This window comes from Phaseolus vulgaris, chromosome 7 (assembly GCF_051622355.1).
Source record: "Phaseolus vulgaris cultivar YP4 chromosome 7, ASM5162235v1, whole genome shotgun sequence".
Lineage (NCBI taxonomy): Eukaryota > Viridiplantae > Streptophyta > Magnoliopsida > Fabales > Fabaceae > Phaseolus > Phaseolus vulgaris.
Window position 1 is genome coordinate 8,649,721 of NC_143504.1, and position 10,224 is coordinate 8,659,944.

At 34.1% G+C, this 10,224-nt stretch overlaps 2 protein-coding genes across 2 annotated transcripts; both read left to right on the top strand.

Annotated features, from left to right (window-relative positions):
• Positions 1-1,625: 1,625 nt before the first annotated feature.
• LOC137827881 (peroxidase 12) lies at positions 1,626-3,906 on the top strand. Its single transcript, XM_068634240.2, has 3 exons — positions 1,626-1,909; positions 2,189-2,374; positions 3,167-3,906. The coding sequence occupies exons 1-3, from the start codon at positions 1,658-1,660 to the stop codon at positions 3,779-3,781; spliced, it is 1,053 nt and encodes a 350-aa protein (XP_068490341.2). The 5' UTR covers positions 1,626-1,657; the 3' UTR covers positions 3,782-3,906.
• A 2,786-nt stretch (positions 3,907-6,692) lies between these two features.
• LOC137829535 (peroxidase 12) lies at positions 6,693-9,395 on the top strand. Its single transcript, XM_068636356.1, has 3 exons — positions 6,693-7,129; positions 7,519-7,713; positions 8,594-9,395. The coding sequence occupies exons 1-3, from the start codon at positions 6,881-6,883 to the stop codon at positions 9,212-9,214; spliced, it is 1,065 nt and encodes a 354-aa protein (XP_068492457.1). The 5' UTR covers positions 6,693-6,880; the 3' UTR covers positions 9,215-9,395.
• The last annotated feature ends 829 nt before the right edge of the window (positions 9,396-10,224 follow it).

Genomic DNA, 10,224 nt, shown 5'->3' on the forward strand with positions numbered 1-10,224 from the left:
AGATTTGCAGAAGGGAAGGAAGTCGGGGGGCTCGTGTAGTCGACAGTTGTTGAGTTGGCGATCGCCCAGTTGAAGATGAAGTCGCCAGATGTAAAACTCAGACGACCAAGTGTTTGGAGATCGCCCGAGCAAGCACATCGCCGAAGATGAAGGTGGTGCAGATTATGAAGGCGGCCGGCGAGACCACAGGGAAGGTGTACGGGAGCACCTTAACTCGCCAAGTCTAGTAGAGATCCTGCTCCCAAGTTAGCTATGCACTGGGCAGTACCATGCATAAGTAACTTAGCCAAATGAGAGTAGAAGCAGCGCCCAAGTCAAGGAGGCTCCAGATGATGGCGCGTGTACGACTGGATGCGAGCCACGTGTCCAGGTCTGTAACTGCCAGGAGAGAGAAAGTGACCAGGTATTTAAGGGTTTCTCAACGAACTTTCAAGGTACGCACGTTCAGATTACACTCTTTACGCTTGCGAGTTCTTGAGCATACTGTGAGAGAGAACATTGCACGGCTCCTTGAGAGTTCTTGAGTGTTTTTGCTCTTAGTATTTGGTGGTTCGGTCACTGACTTGGGCGTTGGAGTGCGATCGGCCGCAGCGACGCCGCTCTGTTCTTTTGCAAGTTCTTGAGGTGGATCTTGAAGAAGGACGGAAGTTGAAGCGGTGCACACGTCGATCCAAGTTTGACGAGGCAAGTTCCAACGTTCTGGTCAACAGGCAGGATCAATCCTTATAACCTACCAAATTGAAAACATGCTTCTTTATTTAAATTAAAAAAATAGTTTATTTTTTTCATTATATTATGCATTAGTATTATAACTTAAATTATTATCACTTACAAATAAATTATAATGAAATAATTTAACATGTAAAGATAATAATATTTTAATTTATCTATTTTTTATCAGCATTACTTTACCTAATTAGAAACATTAATTAAAAAAATTAAAAAATTGAAAATATTTATATAATTAATGTACTTTTAATATATATAACAAATTTTAAAATTTTAAATTTTAAAAAATTATTGAATAACCAAAATAACTTGTTTTGGTATGATAAACCCACCCGCTTCAACCCCATTTTTTGTGGGCCGGTGAACTGGCCTGTTCATTTCATACTTATCCCGTATACTTCAATTAACAACTAATTTAATATCTTATTTTGTAATTCAAATTTTAAGTAGTCTTTTTAGAGACTAAAATCATTTTTTAATGGAGATAATTTAAAATAAATTATTTAGCAAATGGATTGATGTGTAGGGTTAACTAATAATATTTTTTTTAAAAAAAGGTGTTGTTTATATTTTTATGACAAAAGTAATGTTTTTTTATTTAAAAATTTTATTATATATTTTGAAAGTGTATACAAATTATTGAACATAGAGAGAGTACAAATTGCACATATATTTTTTTAAATTGATTCACTATTTTGTTCGGTACGTGTCTTTTTATACTTTATTACCTTTCGATTGAATATTTCTGAAAAATAATGATGACGATCACATGTATGAAACAAAGTGGGAGGCACATACGTGGCACTCTCTGATTGAGTGGGAAAGAGACTCAGTGAAGATGTGGAAGGGCACCACAAAGGCTCCAAGTCCTATAAATAAGTGTGGATAGATGCTCTTTTTTCAAGTACACCACTTAACCAAATCAATTATGGCTAGTGTTAGTGGCATTGTTACCACTACTTCCTTCTGCATTTTGTTCTTTATTTCTTGCTTGCTTTCTGCTTCCTCTGAACCACTTGAAAGGCCTCCAATTGTGGATGGACTATCATGGAATTTCTATTTGACCAACTGTCCCAGGCTTGAAAGGACAGTGACAAGCCATCTCCAGAAGGTGTTCAAGCAGGACAGTGGTCAAGCTCCTGCTTTACTCAGGATCTTCTTCCATGACTGCTTCGTTCAGGTATATAATAACTACGATTTATGCAGTGTCTTTATGTTCATCTCATTGTATTATCACAAAGCTTTTTCTTACGATGTTTGTATAAGTATCCTTGTTTGGACCTCAAGTTCATACATAAATTATATCTGACCTAATTTTTAACTAACGTGTTACTTATAATCAGACATTAACAGTTCATTTAAGGATATAAGTAGCATAAACATGCTTGAATAATGTTAGAATACAGGAAATATTGGATGCATAGATGGTTTTAATGTATTTTGGATGATGTTGATAAAGGGTTGCGACGGGTCAATATTGTTGGATGGAAGTCCAAATGAAAAGGATCAAGCAGCAAACATAGGAATAAGGCCAGAGGCGTTGCAGACCATTGAAGACCTTCGATCTCTTGTTCATAAGCAGTGTGGAAGAGTTGTCTCTTGCGCAGACCTGGTTGTTCTAGCAGCTCGCGATGCTGTTTCTCTGGTAAATTAATTAATTTCATGCCTTATTTATTTATTTTTTTGATCTAAAACGTAAAAGTAAAATCTGCAACAAAACTCACTACTATATATACTTCAAAATACACACAAAGAAAAGTCCCCAAAGCCATCCTACAACTTCAGAAAGTGTAATTTAAATTAAGGTACGACCATCTACAATATAAGAAAAAGAGAACAACATATTATGTGAAAAAAAAAGCTGCATATTTTTTTTATCTACAATAATGAAGAATATATTAAATATGAATGCTAGACTCACTCCATTTTCTGAAATTTTCCATTTTCTGAAATTTAAAATTATTTTATATATAAATTTAAAATAAGAATTTTAAAAGGTTTAAAAAATTAAAATAACTTACTCGCAAACTAATTTTAATTTATTTTTATAAATATCTGTGCAGAACCTTGTATAAAAGATGTATTTTTTTTTCTCCTAGGTGGACATTTAAAAAATATTCCACAAAAGTTAAAACAAAGAAGTCATCTTTTAAATGATGATTGACAGCACTTTCACCTAAAAAGAAGGAGTATGATTATTTTCTACTAGGATGAGTAGGAGAACACTTTTTCTTTTGTTTGTACAAAGAACCATACCACTTTAACAAAAAAATATTATTTCTATTAATTATTATGCTCCATCTTTTTAAGAGAGCATGCCCTAAGGTTTATATGAGAAAGAGTCTTAACTATTTGATGAAAGAGTTAATGAGTATTGTTTATATGTATAAAGAATGATTAGCATTCTCTTGATGGTTGTTTTTCCACTTTGGTTTAGTTGGGGGGTCCAAAATTTGCAGTGCCACTGGGAAGAAAGGACGGTCTAACGTTCAGCATAAACGGCACAAGAAACCTTCCACCACCGTCGTTCAGAACTGGCAAGCTCCTCGACACGTTCGCCGCCAGAAATTTCAGTGCCACCGACGTGGTGGCACTCTCCGGAGCGCACACATTCGGGCGGGCCCACTGCTCCACATTCTTCAACCGAATCAACCAGACGGGGACACCAATCGACCCGTTCTTGGCCAAGAACCTGAGCAAGACGTGTCCGACTTCGCAGTCTTCGAACACGGCGGTGCTGGACGTGCGAACCCCGAACGTTTTCGATAACAAGTACTACGTGAACCTGGCAAACAGCCAGGGCCTGTTCACCTCGGACCAGGACCTGTTTAGCGACTCGAGGACAAAAGGGATTGTGAACTCCTTTGCTTCCGATCAGAAAGTGTTCTTCGATAGTTTTGCCGATGCGGTGGTGAAGTTGAGCCAGTTGGATGTGTTGACGGGGAAACAGGGACAGATTCGCGCCAAATGCTCCGTGGCCAACACGAAGAAGGAGGGTTTGGTGGTGACCTCAGTGGTGGAAGAAGACATGGATTTACGCGGTCACATCTGAGATTAAGGAATATTTGTTTCTTAACTTAATAAATTAATGACCTGTCTGCAATGTCTAATCCTTAATTTCTATGTTCACTTGGTTACCTTTTGATAATAACAGAAGTCTACTTTAAGCTAATAAAACCTGTTCATACTTATCACTGTGATATTATATATATTATATCATATCAAATGAACTTTAAGTCTAACTCAATTCCATAAAATCGGTTCATGGTAAAATCGGTTCATGGTAAAATCGGTTCATGGTAAAATCGGTTCATGGAGTAAGATTTGCACCTACTTATATATTATGAAAGACTTTAATTTCTAATCGATGTGGGATCTTCAACAATTATCAGAAATTAATTTTATTATATATATAACTAAATATGTTTTCATTTATTTTTAGGTAAAATTGAATTTCGACCTCCAGAGAAATTATAAATTAATTGTTTCAATTTTATTTTGAAAATCCAAAATTCTATTAAAAAGATGTAGTTAGTTCACGTGTTTCACATAAGTGAAAGTCTAACTTTTGATTATTTGTTTAGTGAGAGGATTGATTTATACTATTATCTATCAGCATAAAAAGTTTGGTGTCTAAAAATATATTTAACTTTTATAATATGAGTTTGAGGAACGAATTATGAGTTTCAAATTATATTTTTATTAGAAAGAAATATAGTTTGTGTTACATGGAATGAATGGAGTATGATAATTGAGTGACATTCAAATACAAATGTCATAACTCAATTAGTTCTTATTCTTGATTATGGAATTATATTTTAATTTCTTAATGCACATTGTGTTTTGTTTATTTATTGGTTTATGAATGTATACATTATCACATGAGTCAATTGGGATAATGTAAGATTTTATGTCTTAGGTGAGATGTGAGAGACAAATGACTTGTTGTTTAAAAAATCAATAAATAAATAAAGTAATAATGAAAGATAAATAGTAACTAGGTTAATAAGGAGTAGTTTGTTGATAATGACCGGAAATCATTAAGGAAGAGAAAATGTAAAATAATGAATGAAATGCAATTGAAATTTTAGATTGTGATTTATATAAGTAGATCTCCAGAACATTAAAGTCTCATATCAAATATCTAGAACACATAAGGTAATCTCTCATGCACAAAGATACCCATATTCAACTTTAATAAATATAAAAATAACTTAATTTTAAAATCCTGTTTTGGTTTTATATATTATACACTTATAAAAAGTTGTTAGTTTTACCCCAAAGTTTTTAAGCAATCATACCGACCAAAAATTTAAAGTGAATAAACATCCAAACACTCTCACAAACCTTCAACTTTAATCGTTATTTTGACCAATAAATACTTATACCCTAAAATCAAAACAAAAAAACAGAACCTTAAAATCTAATATCATAATCTCTAAAATCAAAACCCAAAACGAAAACAAAAAATATACACTACGAAATCGGAAATCAATGACACCCAATTACAAAAGGAGAGAAAAAAAAATCACATTTCCACACATCAACCCTAAAAAACCCAACATCAAAACCAAAATGCAATCAAACTAACCAAACGACAACAAACTTCCTTTGAGGTCCCCAAATCACACTGCAAAGTGCATTCTAAATCACATGGAAATTCGAATTCAACTCGCTTTCTTCCAAAACCTAAAAATAAAATGGGGAAGAACCCCAAATATCACCACTAATTTGAATCCCACCTTTTGAATTTGTCCACAACAACATGGATCCCATAGTACAATAAAAAAAAATCATCTTACATACAATTGTATTCTGCGTGGTAGGTGTCAATATATATCATAACCCTTAAAGAAAATATATTCCTAACATAGTGATTTATAAGCCTTTAATATGTACCTAGTTTGCATGTTGTTCCTGTTAGGGAGATGAGACCTAGAGAACTTTTGATTGACTTCGTTTTCCTCCCTCCTGTCGGGCAGTCTGCTAGAATTTCAGCTTGCTCCTTCTCACCTTAGTGCTACTCCTTTAGGTCTCGGTCGCTCTATCTCAGGTGAATGCCGAATGGGAGTACCTGCAGAAGATACTCCAACGCTTAAGTCAACAAAGGGGACTCGCTGCTAGGTTGTCAGAGTATATTTAGTAAAAATGTACCTTGTTCTTGTAATGTGATTTATATTATTTTAATGGGCTTACCTTATTGGATCAGATTAGTGGAGTGAATCGTGCTTAAAGGCGTATTATCTAGTTCTTAATGATAGTTTAGCTTTGCTGACCTTGATTTGAGCGTTAATGGACTGAATGTGTCGGTCAGCCCGCACGAACGTGTTGGGCTTGGTCATGGAAACCTAGTTATGGCATTTGACTGTTGGTCCATACCAGTACAGTATGAAATAACAAAAATACTTTTTTTTTATATCATCAATTAGATGTTGTATAGTGAAGCAAGTTGTCAATATATTATTCTTCATAAATTTTTGCTGTTACGGTAGAAACTATTTTTTTTTATGTGTATGGTCGGATGTGTGAAAAGAGTCTTTTTAACTAATCATAGATTTTTTTTTTATAATAAGGATGAAGTATTCATTAAATACTTCTATTTATTATATTTTTTATTATCAATAAAAATAATAAATTTAGACACTAGTTAAGAAATTAGATTGATTGGAGGAGATTTATGCAGTTCCACTAACAATAGCAAAGGATGAAAATATTCTTATATTCTAACACTACTAAGAATAGAAGAATTTTTTTTATTATTATTGAAATATGAATAGGAGATGAATTTTCTTGGTGAAGTTATAAAGGAACATTTTTTTTCTATGAAAATTCCGTGCATGCAGCCCCACTTGCATTGACTATGTGACATGCTTATCGTTTCACTAGGTTCCATTCAAAGTGAAAGACCCACTTGCCTCAGTCATTGTCTAATTATTTGTCTGTTTCCTCTGGAGCCTTCAACTAACCACACGGCTGCTTAGAATCCCCTAACCATAAATTGCAAAAACCAATTTGTATTATTCACATCCTAAAAAAATTATGAACATATATTATTCGCACGCAGTGGTCCATCGTTCAGAGTCACTACTTTATCTTTAAATACTAGAGATGCCTTGCTACATCTGAAGCCATTACCATTCTACTTTTGACTATGGCTTCTTGTAAGACTGCTATTTTCAGCTTTCTTCTCGTCTCAATCTTTCTTTCTGTTTCCGTTATCAAAGTGTGTGAGGCACAAGCCAGGCCTCCTACAGCCAGAGGTCTATCATACAACTTCTATGACAAAACTTGCCCTAAGCTTAAATCTATCGTTAGAACTGAGCTCAAAAAGGTCTTCAAGGACGACATTGGTCAAGCTGCTGGCTTGCTTCGCCTTCACTTCCACGACTGCTTTGTTCAGGTAGGACCTTATGCACAACATCTCATGCTTGTTAACACACGATTTTCTGCTGCCGAAACTTCATGTTATATATGCTTATAGGTAGTTTACAGAACGAATAATGGTGAAAAAACAAACTCAAACACAAACACTGGTTAGCTTTTTGGCACTCCTGCACACTAGAGTCACTAAACATTTTTTTGAAGATGATAAATGAAGTTTACATATAAATGGTGATTGTGTGAATCAGCTATATATAACGTGTCTCTTGTCATTAGGCCAAATTAATCCACATTTAGCTGTTATGAAACCTTCGTTCATTTGGATGTACAGAAAACATATGGTGACAAATGCATTGATGAGTGTTGTTGGTTATTAACTGTGGTTAGATGAAAAAATTGAAAATGTAGGGATGTGATGGGTCAGTTTTATTGGATGGATCAGCAAGTGGGCCGAGTGAGAAAGATGCGCCACCAAACTTGACTTTGAGAGCTGAAGCTTTTAAGATCATCGAAAAGCTTCGTGCTCTCTTAGAGAAGAGCTGTGGAAGAGTCGTCTCATGTTCAGACATCACTACCCTCGCTGCACGCGATGCTGTTTTCCTTGTCAGTAACATTATTTTCGTTATTATTCCCAGTTTGCATATTCATTTCATTATTATAAAATTAGAAAAATATGTTTTGGTCTTTGTCATATGTGATTTTATCGCTACTAAACAAATACACGAAGTTGAAAAACTATTATTATTGACATGAATTTTTTCATACATACATACACATATATATATAACTAAAAACACTTTTTGCTCTTCCGAGAATCAATAATTTTATCATTAAAGTTAAATGAAATTAAAATAATATCAAAACACGAAGATATTTAATTTTTATTCACAACAATGTTACAACTTTTGTTTGATTCGAGAAAAACACATGTTTATATATACGAGAAAAAGACATGACAAACAACAACATTAAGAAAGAATCCGCACTTTATAAAAGAATATTTCCCTCATTTAATTCATAAGAGATGAGAAAAGAAATCATGGTCCCTTACTATAATCCTTTCCTTTCTATTCGAAAATATTTAAAGTGCCATTATACCTTTAATAGTTAAACATATATAAACAAAAATAATATGTCTTTTTTTTATTTAATTTTTTTTGTCATTCTTTAAATATAATATTTTTCACTCTCGCTTCTCTTTTATCAGTCAATTAAGGCGTGTCACTTGAATACTTAAATACATGGTTTATTCATTTAAGTAATGCAAATGCAATTGCTTCTTCTTTTTTACATTATAATACATACAAAACATAATGGAATAATTCATATGCATGAAATTTTTTTTACATAAAAGGATGTCCAGTGACTCAATTCAACCATACCCTTAAACAATCATCAACATTTTTTTTTTTACCTTTTCTCCATTTCACACTTTCTTTTCTATCTTTCTTTATCCAAATTGTTTCTTTATTATGAATGACAGTCAGGAGGACCAGACTATAACATTCCCTTGGGAAGGAGAGATGGGTTAACGTTTGCCTCTAGACAAGCAACATTGGACAACCTTCCACCACCCTCAAGCAACACCACCACCATCCTCAACTCCCTTGCCACCAAAAACCTTGACCCCACCGATGTGGTATCCCTCTCTGGTGGCCACACCATAGGCATCAGCCACTGCAACTCTTTCACCAACAGACTCTACCCTTCACAGGACCCTGTCATGGACAAAACCTTTGGCAAAAACCTCAGACTCACTTGCCCCACCAACACCACCGTCAACACCACAGTGCTGGACATTCGATCCCCCAATACCTTCGACAACAAGTACTACGTTGACCTCATGAATCGACAGGGCCTGTTCACCTCCGACCAAGACCTGTACACCGATACGAGGACCAAAGGCATTGTCACCAGCTTTGCCGTTAACCAGGGTCTCTTCTTTGAGAAGTTTGTGTTTGCCATGCTGAAGATGGGCCAGCTCAGTGTGCTGACGGGAAATCAAGGGGAGATTCGTGCCAACTGCTCCGTCAGGAATGCCAATAGCAAGGCCTTCTTGACTTCTGTCGTGGAAAATGTGGCCCAAGAATTCATAGAAATGTAACCGGGTCGTGTTTGTTGTATGTGTTATGACCATGAATAATGCGTAGACCCTTGTCTCTTGTTTCTTGTTTTGAGGGTTTTTTGAAGGATGATCTAACTTGGTAAGGAACTGTTGTCTAATGTTATACGTACTTCAGTTGTAATAAATTGAAAAATCTGAATGAGAGCTTCTCATTTCCATATATATGTGGTAAAAAAAAATAGTTAGTAATAGACTTGCTCTTATTAATCAGGACATAATTGAAATTAAGATACCAATTCTGATAACTTTGGTTACTTCCTCTTAAGTTTCTATCCGTTTTGGTTTGAAGCTATGAAGCTATCCCATGCCTGTTAATGTGTAAAGGGTTGAGATACCTATTCTTTTGCTGATCATTTTTTTTTTCATTCTTTAAATTGTTCATTATGCGCACAATGTATCTTCTACATAATTTCCTTTCAGGGGACTTTCTCCAAATATCAATGGGTATTTAGAAGAGTTTATCCGAGCTATGGAAGTAGACACCGCAGTGCTCAAGCCTTTAAGGAGCAGAGCCTAAAAGCGAGAATTCTTTGGAAGCGATATGATTGAGGTGTTTCCACTTTAAGATGCGTTTGGATTGGGAGGTGATCTATGAGGATTCCATGAAGTAGATGTATGGAGAAGTAAATGTGTGAAGATGAGAGAAGAAAGTGTGAAGAAAGTGAAAATGTTTTGATTGAGGTATGTTAGAATAGATGTAGGAAAATTTATAGGAGTTTATGAGTGATGTGATGATTTTGAGAAAATTTTAATTTTTTTTAAATTATTAAATGTTACTTTACAAATTTATCCTTACCTATTAAATTTTTTTAATAATGAAATAAGTTATTTTTATTTAAAAATAAACAACTTTTACATATAGATTTAAAAATTAAAATTAGAAAATAAATATATATTAAATAGAAATAGATATAATTTAAAAATTATAATTAGAAAAGAATGTATTTAATAAATTAAATAAAAATAAAATTTCAAGTAATTTCTAAATA

What these genes read in the sequence shown, in the direction of transcription:
- LOC137827881 (XM_068634240.2), top strand. Translation starts at nt 1,658, where the DNA reads ATGGCTAGTGTTAGTGGCATTGTTACCACTACTTCCTTCTGCATTTTG. An exon ending in TCCATGACTGCTTCGTTCAG is followed by an intron (nt 1,910 to 2,188) that starts GTATATAATAAC and finishes ATGTTGATAAAG; the next exon opens with GGTTGCGACGGGTCAATATT. An exon ending in CTCGCGATGCTGTTTCTCTG is followed by an intron (nt 2,375 to 3,166) that starts GTAAATTAATTA and finishes ACTTTGGTTTAG; the next exon opens with TTGGGGGGTCCAAAATTTGC.
- LOC137829535 (XM_068636356.1), top strand. Translation starts at nt 6,881, where the DNA reads ATGGCTTCTTGTAAGACTGCTATTTTCAGCTTTCTTCTCGTCTCAATC. An exon ending in TCCACGACTGCTTTGTTCAG is followed by an intron (nt 7,130 to 7,518) that starts GTAGGACCTTAT and finishes TTGAAAATGTAG; the next exon opens with GGATGTGATGGGTCAGTTTT. An exon ending in CACGCGATGCTGTTTTCCTT is followed by an intron (nt 7,714 to 8,593) that starts GTCAGTAACATT and finishes TATGAATGACAG; the next exon opens with TCAGGAGGACCAGACTATAA.